This window comes from Halichoerus grypus, chromosome 3, assembly GCF_964656455.1.
Source record: "Halichoerus grypus chromosome 3, mHalGry1.hap1.1, whole genome shotgun sequence".
Lineage (NCBI taxonomy): Eukaryota > Metazoa > Chordata > Mammalia > Carnivora > Phocidae > Halichoerus > Halichoerus grypus.
The window spans coordinates 19,724,826-19,744,640 of record NC_135714.1 but is presented as its reverse complement, the minus strand read 5'-3'; the positions used below and the strand labels follow the sequence as shown (position 1 = coordinate 19,744,640).

General features: G+C 48.3%; 1 protein-coding gene across 1 annotated transcript; it reads right to left on the bottom strand.

The window, feature by feature from the left end:
- Positions 1–366: 366 nt before the first annotated feature.
- On the bottom strand, positions 367–5,409 carry SOD3 (superoxide dismutase 3). The gene is made up of 2 exons (XM_036090608.2): positions 5,253–5,409; positions 367–1,741 (listed from the first exon to the last, which is right to left on the bottom strand). The coding sequence occupies exon 2, from the start codon at positions 1,723–1,725 to the stop codon at positions 982–984; it is 744 nt and encodes a 247-aa protein (XP_035946501.1). The 5' UTR covers positions 1,726–1,741; positions 5,253–5,409; the 3' UTR covers positions 367–981.
- Positions 5,410–19,815: the final 14,406 nt, after the last annotated feature.

The window sequence follows — 19,815 nt, the reverse complement described above, 5'->3', positions numbered from 1 at the left end:
TGCCAGGAGACCCAAGGCCCAGTGAGGTGGCATGAGCCGTGTGCCAGGCCGGTGGCTCCAGCCTGAGAATCACCAGGAAGCTTGTTGCAAATAGATGTCCATCTTTCCCTTTGGATTCTAGCCCAGGAAGCCGTCATTTTTTTTTTTTTCCCCTCACTTTCCTGAGTGATCCCGGTGCCCTCCATCTTGGGAGCCACACAGAAGACATGCCAACCAGAGACTGAATACCGTGGCCAGCAGACTTGGAGAGAGGAGGATAAGGAGAAATCCTGTGGGGATTTGGGAAATATCTTTGCTCTTTCCAAAGACTAGCTGAGCCTGGGAGCAGAGCCTCAGACAAACAAAATAAGTGACCAAGGCCCCAAATGCAAGTCTGAATTGCTGAGTTTTAATGTGCAACACAAAGACTGCCAAACAGCTCCCAAAGGAGCAGCTCTCTGCGGGGTGGCAGTGGGCGAGTGACAGCTGAGGGCACCGGGCAGGGGCGCCTAACCGCAGGCTGCTTGAGCTGGCATGGTGCGTGAGAGGTGGCTGGGCGGGCGTGGGGTCTGGGTAACCTCAGGAGGGGCCTCAGAAGGAATCTACGGGGTGGGAGGAGCTGAGTCCTTAGGGTAAAGAGGGATTTCAGGGCTCCTGGACTGAGGGTAGGGGTGTCAGGGTGGAAAGGGACCTGGGGGAGGCGGGAGGGGTTTGGGGAGGGCAGATGGGGTATTTCAATACCTCTGGGGGTCCTCAGAGCTCAGGATGAGCGTCTCAGAGGCCGGGGGCTGCCTCTGGAGGCAGAGGGGTGTCTCAGCATACGGGGTTGGAGGCCTCGGGATGGAGGGGCTTTGGGGGGAGACCTCAGCCATGGCAGCACTGGGACCCCGGGGGGGGGTCTCTCTGGGAGCAGAGGGAGAGACTCGAGGCAGGCAGGGGGCAGGTCTCGGGCGCGCGCGGAAGGGAAGGGCGTCGGGGCCCTCCGGGAGGCGGGGTGCGCGCTCAGGCGGCCTTGCACTCGCTCTCCCGCCGTCGCTTCCTGCGCTCCGCGTACTCCTGCGCCAGGCGCGCCCAGGGCAGCGGGCCGCTCACGCCCACCACGCAGCAGGCGAGCCGGGGGCCCGCGTTGCCGTTCTCCACGCTGGCCGGGTTGCCGCCGCGGCCCAGGTCGTCCTCGCCCGCGTGCACCACCACGGCGCGGCCCACGATCGAGTGCGGGCCGGCGAGCGAGGCGGCCAGGCCAACGCGGTGCTTGAAGAGGCGGCCGTCGCGCACGGCGAAGTTGCCGAAGTCGCCCGGGTGCTGCGGGTGCGGCACGGCCAGCGGGTTGTAGTGCGCGCCCGTGGACTCGCAGCCCTGGCTCAGGTCCCCGAACTGGTGCACGTGGATGGCGCGGCTGGAGGTGTTGGCCTCGGCCGGGAAGCCCTCCAGGTCGAAGAAGGCCTCGAGCCGGGCGCCGGGCGCCAGCTGCCGGAAGAGCACGAGGCCGCTCACCCGGGGCTGCGCGGCGTCCAGCGTGGCCGACGGCTGAACCCGGCAGGTGGCGTAGAGCGCGGCGTCCGGGCCGCCGTCGGCCGCCGCCCGCCGCTGCGTCAGCTCCTGCCAGATGGCCGTCACTTTCTCGTGCATGTCGCGGATCTGCGCCGCCGTGCTGGAGCCGGGCTCCTCCGGGTCGGGGCTGGGCCAGGCGCGCGACGCGGGGGCCGCCAGCAGAAGGCAGGCACACAGCAGCGCCGGGGCCAGCATGGCCGGAGTCGGGCACCTGCGGGCAGCCCCCCCCAGGGGTGGGGCAGAGCGAGCCTTAGTCCCTGGCACCGGGCAGTCTCGGGACCTGCCCCCACCCCGGGGCCGGGGAGGGGGGGGGGCTTCCTTGCCCGGTGGGCATTCCTGCCTTCTCCCCTGCGTCTCTGGGCCTGCTGTCCTCCAGGACCTGGGTGAGGTGCTGAGGGTGTAAAGATGGATTTGGCACAATCTCGGGCAACTCATGGGGATCTCTTTGAGCCAGCAATGTGATCATGGCCCTCTCCAGTCCTGTCTCCATCATGTGGAGGGAGTCTTGGGGCAATCAGGGGAGCATTTCAGGACGCGTGAGGATGGCCCTTCCAGACCTCCTGCTTCCCCTGATTACCCCACCGCATCCCCTGCCACTCTGGCCAAGCATCCTTCGTTACAGACATACTAAGACTTGTTGCCCCTGCCTTCTTGGTCTTTGCACGAGCGGTGCCCCCTCTCTGAAGTGCCCTATCCCTTCTTCTCTGCCGCGCACAATAGACTTGAAGCCAGAAACTCGGTTTTACTCATCATCCCCAGCACCTGGGCCCCCACCTGGCTGTCGGCGACATTTAATACATGATTGTTGGTTGAGGAATTCACTGAGGGACAGACATGTCATCAGATCATTCTAACGCCATCCTGTGATTGAAGATGGAGGAGTCTTGTACTTGGGAAGGACAGAGGAAGGAGTACCCACCCCCAAGGGGATCTCCAGGAAAGCTTCCCAGAGGAGATGACATTTGAACGTGGTCTCACAAAGCAAGCAGTTTTTGAGCTGAGCCAGGCTGGAAGCCCGTGTCAGGCAGGAGGCGCAACGTGCATGTTCACAGCCCGTGACAGGGTATGGTGTGTTTAAGGGATGGGGGAAAATTTGTGTGGCTGCAACATGGCCTGTGTGGCCAGGGAGGAGGGAACTTAGAGCCAGGGGCTGAGGGCCTGGGTTTGCTGTGCTAGGGAGTGTGAATATTGAGCTGTGGGGTGGGGGGTCTGGAGCCGGTGGAAATTTTAAAGCAGACGGCGATGAGATAGTTTTTAGTTCATTAACCTGGCCAGAGAAAGGATATGGGCTGGTCTTTGGGGATGGAGGGAAGAGGGGAGAGGGAGTGGGGATAGCCCAGTAAGAGATAGAGACACAGAAAAGGAAGAATGGAGACTGCCAGAAGTAGATGAGTTGCCTGGTTGCCTCAACCCAAACTGGAACTGATGAAGGCCTTCACCAAGATGGAGGCAGCAAAGATGCAGGGGCCATGGATTTGGGAGACATCTTGAAGAGCGCTTACAGCGGGGATGGAGAGAATGTGGGAGCCCAGCAGGGGAGACGGGCAGATGCATGGTGGTAAGAGGCCCTGAGAAGTCAGGAGAGAGGGTTTGTTCAGCCTGAACCCGCTGGTCAGTGCCCAGGTCGGGTGTTCGGTAGCCGTTTGGAAACATGGGTCTGGCACTTGGGAGAGGCAATGTCGCTGCGAGGGGTTTTCAGTGTTGACGGCACATTGGATTCTGGCTCTTAAAAGTCACATGCCCAAGCCTCGCCCAAGGGATTCTGATTCAGTGGGCATGAATTACTATTTTTTTTAAGCTCCATCAAAGACTCGGGGACTCAGCCAGGGTTTCACAGGTTCAGATCCCAATCCCAACGTATGCTAATCGCGATATTGTGGGGAAGTGACTGACTCTGTCTCAGCTACCCGCAAAATAAGGTAATGTCACCAAGGATCACGGTGAAGATTTAGTGAGACAGATATGGCAGGCTGTCTTCATAGTTTTAAGTCTGTCCTCACAGACCAGTGCTTTCTCCACAGAACTGGGTTGCAGGTCAGCTGCGCTTTCAAAGGCAGGTGCCACTTGAAAAGCAAGTTCCAGGGTGGGGTATTTATTCCTTCTGTAACCATTACGTAAAGCCAATCTGTATGGCAATGAGAAGAGTGGATTCTGGACTCACTGATAGTGCGGAGTACCAGAGAAACTGCTGGACTAAAAGCTAGTTGGGGTCCACCTCTTTGCTGAGCCTTGTTACTTTTTTTATCTGCAAAATAGGGATAATTGTATGTACCTTCGAGGCTTGCCGTGAGGCTTCAGAGAGACAGTGTGAAGGGCTAACACTTACCGAACATACCTACAGGCTTTGTTAAAAGCACTTTGTCTCTGTCGAGTCATAGAAGCCTCACCTGAACCCTGTGGGGTGGGTGTTACTGTTATCCCCCTTCCAAAGAGCAGGAAACTGAGGCCAGGAGAAGCAGGCGTCTTGCCCAAGGTTACATACTCGATAAGCCGCTGACGGCAAGATTTAAAAGTGTGTGGTCCAAGCACACTGAACAGCTGAAGGGACACACAGCACAGAGCCTGGTAGGTATCCGGCAGCTTTTAGCGACCAGAGGGGAACGCTGATAGAAGTTCCAGGCCGATCAGCTGAGAGATGCTACTGAAGCCATGGGAGGAGGAGGTGCCCAGGAAAGGCTCCAAGAAGGAGTGGCAGGAAGGTAGGAGAAGCCCAGAAAGTGACGTCAAGGGTACCACCGCCTCAGACGTGGCCTGCTATGGGGGTCCACACTGGAGCCCCGGGGAGCGCGTGCGGGAGTGGGGGACCATCCCAGGCCTCAGTCTCCAGCTCTCCATCATCATCATCGCCTCTCCCACCCCTGCCAGCAGTCTTGCCCCTCGGGAGGGCTCTGCCAGTTAGAAAGCTCTTCTTTAAAAACAGAGCCAAAACAGATTGTTTGGGGTGTGTCAATGAAACTTTCTTTTTCAAGAATGCTTGGGTCATACTTAACAGTCTAAGCAGATTCTTTTCTCTTAAAAGAAAAAAATTCTTCCGCAACCCCAGGTGAGCCCTGACTCCGTGGTTCTAAACCTTGACTTCTGCCTCCTGAGGCCAGTCCACATCAGGCTCACCCATCTCATACACGCACACTACCCCCCCCGCCCCCGAGATTGAGCTGTGAATGACCACGTGGTTTGGGGGGGCTATGTGCCTGGTCTGGAAGGGAAGACAGGTTATCGGAGAAAGAGGACAAAGCAAGCCACGAACCCTGTGCCTCCTTCCTGGGTCTGGATCTGGGAAGACAGTGACCCTTCTGACACCTTCCCGATGTCCCAGGTCCTGGGCTCATTCCTAGAAGGAGCCCTGGAGGTGAGCCTGAGCCAGCCAGGCCCTCCCCTAAGCAGGTGGCTCTGCCCTAGGAGGTCCCGGCCCCCGAGGCATGCAACATCCAGAGAGGTGGCCTTCCTCCCTCCAGGTTTCTCTTTTCTAACCCTAAAATCCGCTTCGGGCCTTCACAGGTACAAAGGACAACAGTTCCTTTCTCCCCTGAGGCTTCCCCCCTCACCCCTCCCCCCTCCCCACTCACCCCCTTCAGAGCAGCCAGGTTCTGTCCCTCAATGGGTCCCTCTCAAAAAGACGATCAAGTGCTTTTCCAAGCAGAGGCCACATGCCCCGCCCCAGTTCCAAACTCATAAAAAGCACCCTCTGAGAAGAAGAAAATGAACCTGAACTTGGCACCCACCTTTCCAGCTCTTCCAAGAGAGCTTTCCTCCTGAGAAGTAGGGAGAAGCGCCCAGCGTTCACAGGAATGCGGGCGGACTCCTGCGGCTGGGCTGTTTGTGGGCTCAAGGGGAAGCCGGCCCACGGGAGTGGTCACGGCCAGGGAGGCAGGCCATTGGGCTGACTGGGGGAGGGTCAGGAGGCCCCGTCCCCGGGTGTGCAGTGGCCTGGCCCCCTCCTCCTCTGTCTCCACCCTCCTCTGTCTCCACCTCCGCCCTCCCCAGCCTCGGGCTCCCCGGCCAAGTTTTCCTTCTTGTGACTTCACTGGTTTGTGCAGACGTCGCCAATGACCTTCAGCACGCAGCTGGGGGAATAAGAAGTCGGCAGAAAATAGCCTTTTTGGAGAGGTGTACAATGGGCTCTTTCTTGCTCTCCCCTGATTTCCTCCGCTGTTGACTTAGGTTTGCTGGATGCTACTAAGAAGGAAATGGGCCACTTGCAAATATGCGTGATGCCCCCCCCCCCAGCCCTGGTGCCAGCCCTCTGAGAGGTGAGGGGCAGGTGGCTAGTGGTCACGTGGGCCAGGCTGCCCAGGCCCAGCTGTGTCACTCCCTAATTGTGCTCCTGGACCAGCCCCCACCCCTTGCCGGGGGCCTCCCCTTCATCATCTGTAAAATGGGGATCTGATGCTAACGCCGAGCCGGCATGCTCACACACCATCACCATCCCTGTTGTGGTCGCTTTTTTATTCAAGTTATGCTGGAGTCTTCTAAGCGTGTGTGGCCCAGGGGACCATGAGCCTTTCCCACCCCTGGCGACCTGCCCGCCTTTGCTGCCATGGTCTTTCCTCCATCGCGGCAACCTCTTCCCGAAATAGAAGCTTTTCTCTCCCAGGAAAGCCCACATGGGAGAAGGCAGCTTGTCTGCAAATGGGTTGTGGGTGCTCAGTCCAGGCCAGGTACCCAGAGCTGCAGGAGCCCCTGCCATCTGGGGCTTCAGACTCTGGGAGGGAGCGGGGATGTCAACAGATCCATCCAGTGCGGAGTAGGGACTGCAGCTCGGGAGGGATGGGGGGGGGTGCGCCCTAGAGACCCAAACACTAGTCTTGGCAGCAGGAAGGCTTTTTCAAAATCTAGACTTCGAGGCTCCACCCCGGGCTGAGCGAATCCATTGCCAGCTTCCTAGAACTGTTGTTGTTTTTTAAAGTTGGTCATTCTGGTGGGCAGTCAGCTTCGGAAACATCTATTCCTGCTTCCTTTGGCAAGAGCACCTCAGTTCTCTGCTCGGAAACCAGGGCTCATTCCATCCAGGAGGTATTGACTCCACCCCTCTTGCTCCAGACGTGGGCGTGTGACTAATCAAAACATTGCATTGGTTCCAGGATCATTCAGAGCCAAGGAGATGCATTGACACTTTCCCTGGTACTGCTAGAAAGACTAGAGTTGTTGCAGCCCCCTTGCCCCACTAAGGGAGAACCCGCCTGAGGACAGGGCCAATGTGGAGGGAAGCGAAGTAAAAGTTGAGGGAAATCTGGACCTAATGGCAGAGTGTGAGCCCCTGGATCTAGCCATACCTGAAGCTCTGTTTTTAGGCTGTCAGTCAGTGCATTCTCCTTTTGCTTAAGTTGTCTGGGTGGGGATTTTCGAACTTGCCACAGAATACTTTGCAAAACGCCTTCTCATATAGCATTTTTTATTCAATGCTCATATAAATGCCGTGGGATGGGTATGAATTTGCCCACTCGGTATAGATAAGGAAACGAGGTTCAGGAAGGCTAAGTAATGGGCCCAAGGTGGCAGAGCTGGAAAATGGCGAAGTCAAGATCTAGACTCAAGACTCCGATTCCTAAGCCCGCCTCCTTAATCATTAGACTTTACAACCTCCCGGCCTGCAAGATAAAGGGAAGAAACAACAGGTGAGCCCACACCCCACAGTTACCTCCTAACACCAACGACTGCCGTGCCGCGAGCCGCTGAACCACTGACCTCGCTTTCTTTTCACATCTGTTAATGTGTAATACAACAGAAAACCAAGTGAGGCTTGTAAAGGCAGCAGTATTCGGAGATGCGCTCAGAAGTACTCCCATCTGTGTAGAAGAGATCTCTGCCAGAGAACTTTGAACTTCTTTTGTGCAGGGATCCCCGTTGTACTTTCCCTTTTCATTGTATTCAGAAAACCCATAGAATAAAATTCCACCGGGAAACAGAGTGGTTCCCAGGAGGAGAAAATTCCTGAAAGCAATAATTAGGGTTTCAAGGTTGTCTCCTAAAAAGGCCAAATTCTGTGTGAGGACAGTTTACCCAACGCGAGTACTTTCGTCACACCTGAGAAAACTTCCGAGTGTGTCTTTCTGCCCGAGGTCCGCCCAGAAACCCCGAGGGGAGCGGAAGTGGAGTCAGGGACCTGCGTGGTTCAAGCTTGGATCTTGGCATTTTGTCCAAATACCTCTGGGTGATATGGGGAAAAGGAGGTCCTTGCTAGTGAGGTGGGCAGGGAGAAAAGAAGCATCGTTCTTACTAATAGCAATAAAATCATAACATCTAGCGTTTATGAAAGTGCCTTTTGTGTGCTGGGCACTTGTTAGGCAATTTGCCTGCACCTTTTTTTTTTTTTTTGAAGGTTTTATTTATTTATTTGAGAGAGAGAGAGATCGAGAGCGCAAGCGCAGGGGAGGGAGAAGCAGATCCCCCACTGAGCAGGGAGCCCGATGCGGGGACTCGATCCTAGGATGCTGGGATCATGACCTGAGCCGAAGGCAGATGCTTAATCAACTGAGCCACCCAGGCAGCCCTGCCTGCACCTTTTCATTCATATTAAGAGCACAGGGGCCCCCAGTGAAGAAGAGAGATGGCATTCTGTGTCCCAGCGCCACGGTCTGGCCAGCTTCCTTCTCTCTGTGAACATGGCACCCTTCTGTTCAAGTGTCAGGTCAATGCGTGTGCATCAGAAGGTAATGAAGGCCAGCCAGAACCAGGGACTTCTCAAGCACTCACGCCCCGCTGGCCATGGGAGGAGCACGACCAGCGATAGGGCTTGAAAGCAGTGCATCCTCCAACCAGAAGGTCAGCGTGTGTGAAGCTCTTCTCGGGAAAACAGCAGAGTGCAACCCCTCCGGGCAAAGCTCTGCGTGGACTCCGACTCTGCCTCCAGCGCCTCCTCCCGCCCGTACCTGGGAGGGGAAACGCAGGTCCTTCCTGCTCTGCCAGATGCAAGCCAGATAGTGGTGTGAGTAACCAAAAAGCACATGCAAGGCAGGGCCTGCTTCCTCAAAATCATTGCACAGTCTGTTCCTCTCGGGAAAAGAGAAGCATTTTCAGCTTACTTTTAAGTCCTATTTATTGAAAAATATTCGCTGAGCCCAGGGGCGCCTGGGTGGCTCAGTCAGTTAAGTGTCCGACTCTTGATTTCAGCTCGGGTCATGATCTCAGTGTTGGGGGATCGAGCCCCGCATTTGGGCTCCGCACTCTGCACGGAGTCTGCTTGAGAGTCTCTCTCTTCCTCCGCCCCTCCCCGCACTCTCTCTCTCACAATAAATAAATAAATAAACTCTTTAAAAAAATAAATAAAAATAATTGGGGCGCCTGGGTGGCTCAGTCGTTAAGCATCTGCCTTCGGCTCAGGTCATGGTCCCAGGGTCCTGGGATCGAGCCCCACATTGGGCTCCCTGCTTAGCGGGAAGCCTGCTTCTCCCTCCCCTCTCCCCCTGCTTGTGTTCCCTCTCTTGCTGTCTCTCTCTGTCAAATAAACAAAATCTTAAAAAAAATAAAAAATAAGTAAAAATAAAAATATTTATGGAGCCAAACAGCCACAACTACCCCTCCCTCTTCTTGCTGCCTCCCATGTAGACGCTGGAAGGCCAGACACTTGCTTTGCCAGTATCCCTTTCAGGTAGTGGTAGTCCTGTGACCCGGTTATCACCAGTGAGATACAGAACCTGATGTGGCTTTGGGGAAAGTTTTTATTTTCATTTTTAAAAGAACAGAAATGGGGCGCCTGGGTGCTTAGTTGGTTAAACGTCTGCCTTCGGCTCAGGTCATGATCCCAGGATCCTGGGATGGAGCCCCGCATCGGGCTCCCTGCTCAGTGGGGAGCCTGCTTCTCCCTCTCATTCTCCCTCCGTGCTCTCCCTTTCTCTCTCTCTCTCTCAGATAAAGAAATAAAATCTTTAAAAATAATATTAAAATAAAATAAAGGACAGAAATGGTTGGTGCCACCTCTTGCCATTCTCCTGCCTTGAATGTGGGTTTGATGTCTAACAATGTGGCAGCTACCTTTGGACTATAAGTTGTCAAGAATGAGAACAAAAGCCAACATGCCCAGGATGGAGGAGGGGAAGGATCTAGGTCCTCAAAAGCCTCACTGAAAAAATACTAAAGAAAAGAAAAGAAAAAGAAAAAGAAAAACAGTGCCTCATTAAGCACTTAAGCAACCCCAGTACGGCCCTGGTCTTCTTGCAGAGGAGAAAAGAAACCCCGGTATGTTTCACTGTTAGTGGGTTTCTGTTACTTGCAGCCAAATTCATGCCCAACTGATAGAATTATGTGCCAGACCCTTCGGTGGGCATCATGACTAGGAGGTTGTAGAAATCCTAGGCTTACTTCAAGCAGCCCATAGTCTATTTGGAGAGACCAGTATATGAGGGACCCTAGCAACCTCCCTGTGTCACTCGCATATTTTATAGATAAGGAAACAGACCCACAGGAGTTAATTGACTTGTCACACCCATTAGGTGCAGAGGAAGGGTTCATGCCCAGATGGCCAAGTTTTCTGACTGAACTTCTACCTCACCAGTTCTGACTCCATCGACCATCTCTTCGCTTTTCCCACGCTGCCCCCCTCACACACACACACTGCAACCTCACATGAAGAGGCAATGCTCCTCTCACTCAGGTGGCCAGTTTGGCCCAGTCCCTTTCCTGCACACCCACAGGATGACCAAACTCACAGAAAAGATGGGCAGAAAAACCCCGAAGAGCTTGTGCAGAATGCTCAAACATCACAACATGTAGAGAATAAAATCTAGAGACAAAGGTATTAGAATATTCTCTACTCCTAGGATTATAGAAAATTATTGCTGGAAGGAGCTATAGAGAAAAGAGAGGTCCTCTGACTCAGCCTCTGTTTTTAAAAAAGAAATTAGAAAGTCTAAATGCTGACAGGCTATTCAAACAGCCTCAGGTTTAAGGCCCAGGAAAGAAAATAGGGAAGCAGTCATGTGATTCACTCAGAAAATGAATCCAATATGGTTCTGGCCCTTCTTCAGTGATGGTCTCAGATGGAGTGGGTTGGAACTCCCATCACAGCTTCCAAATTGCCATCACCCACCAGGGCCACTCATGGGGGCAGCAACATCTGGAAGATTAGAGCAGTTAGAGCAGTTAATAAATTGAATTAATTTTGGAGCAATCTAATAAAGCAATGAGCATCCTCATAGTACTTCTGGGCCCTGGCTCAGATGTCCAGGACACCATCTTGTCCTTTCTGGAGAGAATAGGAGAAATAGGGTTGGGTTTTATGGCATTCTCCTCACAGTGGAGAGATAATAGGATCTGCTGGCAGCTCTATCCAGGGACCAAGCATGGAACTTTTTGAATGTTTCCCTCAACTTTTGTCCTCTTTGGTGTAAGAGGCTTTTCACACTGGTCTTTCTCCACAAAACTTACATGAAAAATAGGAGTTTATCTCTCATTGGCCTATTTCCCTCAAAAGCCAAGGCAAAAAAGATGGGATCTAACTGTTGGTTGAACTATTTTGTTTTACTTCTGGAGACATGTTTTAATAATTAGAGCATTGTTCCAGTTGGGTTTTATCGACCAGAATAAAGTTATCTTTTCATTTGTAAGCATTTATTCATTATATAAACACTAGTGTAGACTTGCATTTACAGGTGAGAGCATCCATTTGTAAAAGAAAATGGCTGTGTGTAGCCTGAAACCAGCATCTCTTTTTTTTTTAATTCTATTTTTTTAATTTATTTTTTATTTTTTATTTTTTAAATTTTTTTATTGTTATGTTAATCCCCATACATTACATCATTAGTTTTAGATGTAGTGTTCCATGATTCATTGTTTGTGCATAACACCCAGTGCTCCATGCAGAACATGCCCTCTTTAATACCCATCACCAGGCTAACCCCTCCTCCCACCCCTCTCCCCTCTAGAACCTTCTGTTTGTTTTTCATAGTCCATCGTCTCTCCAAGTTAGATAATCCCAAACAGAACTTGAATATTTACAACAGGAATTGAAAACTCAAAGGTCTTTGGGGGCCAGACAGGTTATATAATGAATAAAACGGGCCAGGTATATGTCCTCTCCTTTTTGTCTTCAAACACACAGCCTTCTTATCTCCATTGTGTCTTCATATTGTAGTGGAGATATTTATCTGAAGAAATATTTGCAGCTCGTTGAAAATGGCAATTCAGCCCCAGGGCCTGAGCACAGCAGAGAGGAGTGGGGATCGTGACACATGGAAGAGAACATGCCAGGTCTATAGGGGGCAGCAGCAGCTCAACCATGTGTTGCCATATGGGAATGCAGCCGGTTATTGCCAGATCTTCCATTTCTCAAGAGAGGCCAGAGATTCAGACTTCCATGTGATCTCTCTCATTTTTAAAAAAAGCAGTTCAGTAGTGTTATTTGCTGCCTATAGGAGATACATAGCAAATATAAGGACACAGACTGACAGTAAAAGGATGCAAAAGAGATATACCATGCAAGCAGTGAGCATAAAATGAGCATGATTATATTAATAGCAGATAAAGTAGAAGTCAAGGCAAAGATGATTGCTGTAGACTGTCACAGAAATCAGACAGTTCGTGATGATAAAAGGCACATTCATCAGGAAGCCTGTAATCCTCAATGTTTATATATCTAATAACATAACTTTAGAAGACATTTAACAAAAACTTATAAAGCTAAAGAGAGAAATAAACAAATCCATAATCATAGTTGGATATTTTTAACATAGCCTCTTATTAAATGATAGAAGAAATAGACAGCATATAGATTATCTGAACATTATCAACCAACATGACTGAAATGATATTTTCCCAACAGTTCAGAATAAATGTTCAAGTTTACATGAAGTGTTCCTATCCTAGTGTATCTTGTTTTCATTAAATTTAAAAGATTAAAGATTTACAGACTATGTTACCTGGTTGCAACGAAGTAAAAATAGAAATCAACAAAAATGAGAGATCTAGAAAAATCCCCAAATATATAGAAATTAAATGATGCATACAAAATAATTCACGAGTCAAAGAAGAAGCCATAAGAGAAATTAGAAAATATTTCTTGGTGAGTCACAATGAAAACAACATATCAAAATTTGTGGGATGCAGCCAAAGCAGTGTTTAGAGGAAAATATATAACTTTAAATGCCTATGTTAGAAAAATACTAAGGTTTAAATATTATGAAGCTGTAAAAATAACAGCAAATTAAACTCAATCTATGTAGAAGGAAAGAAATAATGAAGAACATAAGTCAATGAAATTGAGAACAGATAAATATTACAGAAAGTTTAAAAAGCCAAAAGTAGTTTCTTTAGAAAGATTATAAAATTGGTAAAGCTCTGGCAAGACTAATTAAAAGAAAGAGAGATCTGAATTACCAATATGAGAAATGAAAATGGGCATATCACTTCATATCTTATAGCTATCAAAAGTAGAAGTAAATATTTTGAACAAATTTACTGTTATAAATGCAATAACATAAAATGGGAAAATTCTTGAAAAACATTAACAGCAAAATTGACACAAGAGAAATAGTTTAAATGGCCCTATATATTTAATGTCTATTTTGTAATTTAAAAAATTCTTTCCACGAAGAAAATTGTAGCCCAGATGGGTTCACTGGTGAATTCTACCAGTTAGCAACTATTTAAGAGAGAAGTTATACCAAACTTACACAAACTCGTGCAGAAAATAAAGGAGAAAATTCTTCTCAATTCATTTTATGAGGCTAGCGTAACCCTGAAACCAAAATCTTAACAGACCAACATCCCTCATGAACACAGAGAAAAGTTCCTCAACAAAATAGTAGCAAAAGAAAATATATATGGAGGGGCGCCTGGGTGGCTCAGTCAGTTAAGCGTCTGCCTTCAGCTCAGGTCATGATCCCAGGGTCCTGGGATCAAGCCCCACATGGGGCTCCCTACTCCGCGGGGAGTCTCCTTCCCCCCACTCATGCTCTCTGTCTCGTGCTCTCTCTCTGTCAAATAAATAAATAAAATCCTTTAAATGTTTGCTCTTCAAATGACACCTTTATGAAACTGAAAAGACAAATCACAGACTGGGAGAAAATATCCCTAATACACATATCTGTCAAAAGACTTGTATCCAGAATAAATAAAGAACTCTTACAACCATGTAAGAAGAAAGATAGCCCAATTTTAAAAATAAATCAAAAAATTTAATCAGTGCTTCACAAAAGAAGTTATACAAATGGTCAGTAAGTATCTTTATTGGTCGTCAGGAGAATGCAACACAAAATCACAAACATCACTCTATATCAGTTCACTTGCTAAAAATACAAAGACTGACAATGTAAATGTTGGTGAGATCGTGGATTAACTAGAACTCTCATACATTTTGGTGGGGCTATAAAATGGTACAACCGCTTTGGAAAACTGATTAGAAGTTTCATATAGGGTCAAATACACATTTAACATGTGATCTGATAATTTTATTCCTAGATATTTATTCAAGAGAAATGAAAATGTATGTCCATACAAAGACTTATACAAGAGTATATGTAAGAGGTTTCATCATAATACTTCCACTGGAAACATCACAAATGTGAATAGATCATTTGTGTTATATTTCCACAATTGAATACTATTCAGAAATAAGAAAGAAACTACTGGTACATACAACAACATGTATGGACCTCAACAATATTTAACCCTGGGTGAAAGAAGCTAGACACGAAATAGTGCATACTGTATGATTCTGTTCACATGAAGTCCTAGAACAGGTCAACTACTTTATTATCATAAAAGTCAGAACCGTGGCCTCCTAGGATGAGGTGAGGGCACACTGGATGTGGGTGTATGTTAGAATTAACTGCAAAGGGACATGAGAAGTCTCGGGCGATGAAGTGTTCTACATATAAAAAATAGGATTCTCACGTGAGGGTTTACATTTGCCAAAGATGCATTTTATTGCTTATAAATTATACTTTGATAAATTTGAAAGGCAGAGACACTTGTAAACATTAGCAGAATAACAATCAGCAGTTGTTGGGCTGACCTCATTGGTATGAGGAGAACCTCAAGTTCAGAGTCTTTCCAGGCAGTCACCTAAATGGAACTTTGCATTATATGTTGCTGGCCCTTAAAATTCAGTCTTGCAGAGTTTGAGATCAGACCTCTAATGAGCCAGCATTCTAGAGTAAAAAGAGAAGCCTTCATTGCAGGGATGGTTGGCTTGTTGAGGTATTAAAACATCTGAGACAATTGCTGGACCCGCTGTCCATGAGACATCAGGAGAGATGAGAACACTGCTCTTGACCTCAGGCTAACTAAGTTGGCACCTCCTCCCAGCATTTACCACTCTGAACCTTGGGGTCCTCACATGTAAGAACAGGGACAGGAATTGTGTGAGGATTAAATGAGATATGTATGTGAAAGCAATCAGCAAAGTGCGTGGCATATGGTCATCACCACATTATGTAATTTTATTACTTGTTTTTGAGGATACTTCATTTTATACACTGAGCTAGGAAATACGTGAAGGTATTAGGGTGGAGTTAGGGAGACAGTTGTGAATATAAAATTAATTTTTTTATATAGTCACGGGTGACTGCTTGTTTCCTCTTTAAGACTCAAGAGAGTCTGGCACCTTTTGTTTCTGTATATTAGCTAGATCTCCTTACATTGCAGTCAACTTCAGCAGATGGGGTTTTACTTGTTCCTATAACTAAAAAATCCAGGCTCTTATATTCCAGTAGCTCTACAACTCCTAAAAATTCCAACAAAGGCCCAGGTTGAGTCTCACAGAACCTATCTGGGCCATGTTTGGACATCTGAACCAACTACTGAGGATGGAATAGAGACTGTGTCCTAGCCCCACCCCTTCAGCCAGGAGCTGGGCCAGCACACCGGAACCTCCTGAGGAGGGAGGGAGAGACATAGTTCCCCAAAGGAAAGCACGGGTGGCTCTCTGTTCCGTCCTAGCTCGGTACTTCTGGCAGGTGGTTCCTGGTCCTACAAATTGCTCTTCCTTGGGCATGCCACATCCAATACCATGGTGGTTTATGCATAAGCAGATTAGTGTTCTGCGGAGAAATGAACTCTTGCGAAGCTGCCTACGCATCAGGGGATCCTGTCACTCAGTTTTCACATCCATTCCCAGTGCGGCACTGGATCTTGAAATTCCAAAGAACATCAGCTCCACACTGACAAATAGACTATTTCCAACGTGCAGCTATGATTTTGTTTCGTTATTAAACAGACTTTGGAATCTTCTTCTTTCCACTTAAACAGAGTTTGGGTTTCCTTCAGGATCACTCTTTTGTATAACGAAGGTGGCTCAGTTGGGAGGAAGAGAAGGGAGGAATTGGTTTGTTTGTTTGTTTTCAAATATTCCATTTTTATAAGTGGACTGTTTGGTCCCTTGGGAAATGTTAATTTCTTCCTGTTATGAGACCAGTCAAATAGGATGGATGAATTAAACCATTCAGTTGGAAGCCATAAATGTTAGCTGAATGGGCAAGAAAACAAGCCCTCCTTTTTCAAGTGGCGGCCGGAAAGTCCTCAAACCAATGCTGGCAGCAGGCTGCTAGAACCATCAGCATCAGTTTGTACTTTGGGGCTTTCGGCATTTTGCGAAGTGTTTATAGAACGTGTGTGGAGCCCGCTTTGGGTTCCCTGTGATTATCAATCCCTGCTCTTCCTTTCCTTTTGTTCATGTATCCAGCTCTACCCAACGGGACCCTGGGGGCTCACCAAGGAAATTTCCTGATTCATCTAGTTTAATGAGCACATAGCGTTCCCCAAGGATAGCCGAGTAGAGAGATGGAATTATCTGGGTCCCTGAGGCTGTGATGGTTCTGCACCTGTGTCTTTTTTTATCTCTGGACTTGCCGCTCTGTGATTTGTTACCTAAGTTCATGCAAGCCAGGGGTTTCTTTTATTTGTAGCCCAAGCTAGTACAGTGTCCCCTGTGAGGACCTGGCCTTTATTCAGGCAGTGTTCAGTAAAGAATGCTTTTTCCCTGACCTGCTCTGGGCACCAGGACTCAGACGGCGGTTTTCAACCAGATCAACCCAAGAGGAACTGCCAGGAGTGCGTTTGGCTGCAAATAACAGAAAATATGATACAAAGTTGTTTCGGCACTTAGATGTTGGCCACATAGGACAAAAGGTCGACAGCTGGCTGAGTGACTGGATTACACCCCCAGGGCCCAGAGCCTTCCTGCCTCTCCTTTTCAGCATCGTCAGTATGTAGACTTCTGACCTCGTGCTGTTGCCTCGTTGGCTGGACGCCGCCTTTTACCCATCTAGATGTGGCATCCTATTTCAGGCAGAAAGGAGAAAGTCGGGGAGTAGCAGCACCCTATGTCCCAGATTTCAGTCTATGTCTCATGACCACAGGGCCTCCCTCGATGCCTAAGAATTTGGCAGAGCAAAGTGTTCTTAGCTGAAGCTATTGCTACCGTAACAAAATGGAATTTTCCTTTTTAAGAAGGAAGGGAGAATGTTTATTAGGTAGGCAGCTAGCAGGGTCTGCCACATGAGTTCAGGTATTTATCTTTAGCCCTTTGAGGAACTAGGAAGTTCTTTTAATTTAGGATTTTATAAAGGCAGCAAGAAGGTTAGATGAGAAGGACTAAGCTTGTTCCATGGATTACCTGCTTACCGTTAAACTTAAGCATGAATAAAGAGGCCCCCAGCTAGAAAGTCGGGTTCCTTCTCGCACTTGCTGTCCCTTGGTGACAGGGGCTGCCACTAGGCTGGGTAGCTGAGCCTCTTGGGTGCTCAGGGCCTGGCAAAAGTTTCCCTGGGGTCAGAATGCTTGAAACCTCACTTCCCCCAAATTCCATTGGTCAAAGCAGTTCAGGGCCAAACTCAGATTAGGTGGAAGGGTGTGTATAAACATACGAGAGGAGTTTTAATGCTTAGAATGCCACACGGAAGAGAGGAGAAGGCACTGAACATACAACTTGCCTATCTCCCGACTTGACTTGTAGTCAGCACCCAGACCCTCCCCGCACCAGATTTATTTAGGAGATAATCCTCACGTAGGAGGCCCGGGTGGTGAGATAGGGTTGTGTGCAATTTGGGAGTCTGGCTCAGAGTCAGAGAGAGTCAATAATACCCTTCTTTCCCCTCCACAGTTCCACATATGTGTTTAATAATCCATTCCTCAGAAGGAAGATGAGGCCTGCTTTTGCGCATTAGAAGAAAAGGTAGAGCCCTGGTCTCGTTCTGCTCTGGCCAAGGCGGACTTCATGACCACCTGTAAGAGCACCTTATTTAAGCAAAATGTGTTGATTATTTTTAGCATAAATTAAGCCCCGGGAGACTAATGAGGTGTTAACAGTGTGTGTTAATTATGTGATTTTTGTTGTCTTCATTAAAGTTAAGATTCTCGATCCTATTTGCCACCTGAAGTCCCAGAGGAGCTCCATTAGTCTTCTGACCCTGGCATCTTTTTGTTTCCTGCAGCTCACACAATCACGTAAACATATTTTGCTTTCCCTGTGGAGAATCAGATGAGCGCAGCTCACACGCTCACAAGACCTCGGATACCCCCGTTTCAATTCCTATCCATTTCTCATCTCCGTCATGATTTGCTGGTTCTTACAGGAAGCTAGCGACATTAGCTCATTTTTGATCATCTAAAACGGACTGTCCTTCAATTCTGGCAGAAAACTGCCAGAGAAGCTGAAAACCCGGAAAAGGAGAAACACAGAAATCAGCTTTCATTGCTTTTCATGGCGTTTTAATTAACCAAGGAATTGTGTTGCATACACACGACTCTGGTTATTTTAAACTCCCGCAATATTTGCTATACCTCTGTCCTGAGTGACGATACATCCCACCCGGAATAACCCTTTCTCAGGAAGAGATAATCACCTATCCCAGACTCATTTGAAGTGGCAATCAACATCCCGTTCATGCCTCTGTCTGCAATGCTGATGTGCTGGAGAAACTTTATTTGGCAATGGTGTTAGGGGCCTTATTGCAAGTCCAGGAGGTAACGGAGTTCAGCATTTCAGCGGAGGGTGTCTTAATGATGGCCTCATCAGGGTGTATGAAGTTGTAATGAAAATAGCAGGTGAATCTGACTGGCAAATAGCACATTATGGGTCTTCCTAGTAATTAGAGTTGTCTAAAAATGGAAGGGACTGTCACATGAGGTGATGAGCTCCCCATCAAAGAAGCAGGGACGTCGAAGCGAGAGTCCCTTGCCAAGGCGGGGGTTAGACTCGATCCTCTTTCGGGCCCCTTCCAACATGCATCCACATTCTCTGATTGTTCTAAGCCCACGCAGAGCAGGAGTCTTGACTTTGGGAATTTGCAAGTTGGGGTCCATGGTGGGGTGTGATCAAGTGGAAAGTCAGGCGGGTCCGGGCTCCCATCTCTGCTCTGACTCTTGCTGGCACTATGTGACTGTGAGCACTTTACTTAAGTCTCTACGCCCTGCAACATGAAAATGGAAATATATTGCTTCTAGGGCTGTTGTAAGTGTTACAAATAATACATTTAAAATATAAGGCCCCAGGTAAGCACTCAATAAATCTCAGCTCTAGGTGCTCTTAGAAGTCTACTTCTTTTACTTTTTTTATCCACTCTCTACTTCAACGGTACAGTCTTGATTTGTAAAAGCAGAAGAAATGGAGGGCTCATAAAGATAGCGGAGAAAGATCATGCTAGTAGTTCGACTAGTTGAACAAAGAAGGCTGAGCACATCTTCATGATATGTCACCAGGTAGTCTCCTGAGCAGAAAGAATCCTGCAGCACTGCCCACTTCCTGGGAAAGAACATCAGCCATGCCGAGTGCCTGTCGTGTATTGGGCACATAACTATTTTATCTGAATTCTCTGTAAAATTGCCATATCAATTCTGAAAGGTAGGTCTGATCACCCCCATTTTACAGAGGAGAAAAGTGAGGCTCAAAGAGGTCATGTGACTAACCCAAGGACATATGCCCATTTCCCAGATCCACCTCACCCACCCTATTACCAGGTCTCCTGAGCATTCTGCTCTGTCCTCCGTTCACCGGGCAGAGTAAATCAAGAAGCCCAACTGCCCTCTGGAAAAGATACTCCCACCTGATAGAGTATGGTGGATTAACGCAACCAGTGCATGCCTGGAAAGCTAGTGGTTCGAGAACTGAGCTAGAGCCTTAGTTTATAGATTCTGAGTTAATTGTGATCTGCCACTAACTCATCCTTTACCTATTTATCTTGCGCTTTGTAGAGGGTATGCACGTATCTGTCATAGCCCCTATTGGCAACATGGTTCAAAATTTTAAAGTACAAAAAGGCATCCATGGCAAAGTCACCCTTGTGCCCTGTCTCCCAGGTACCCATTCTCTTCTCCAGGGACAATTAGTTTACCAGTTTCTAAGTGTAGTCT

Coding starts and splice junctions, on each gene's coding strand:
- SOD3 (XM_036090608.2), bottom strand. CDS start 1,725: ATGCTGGCCCCGGCGCTGCTGTGTGCCTGCCTTCTGCTGGCGGCCCCC.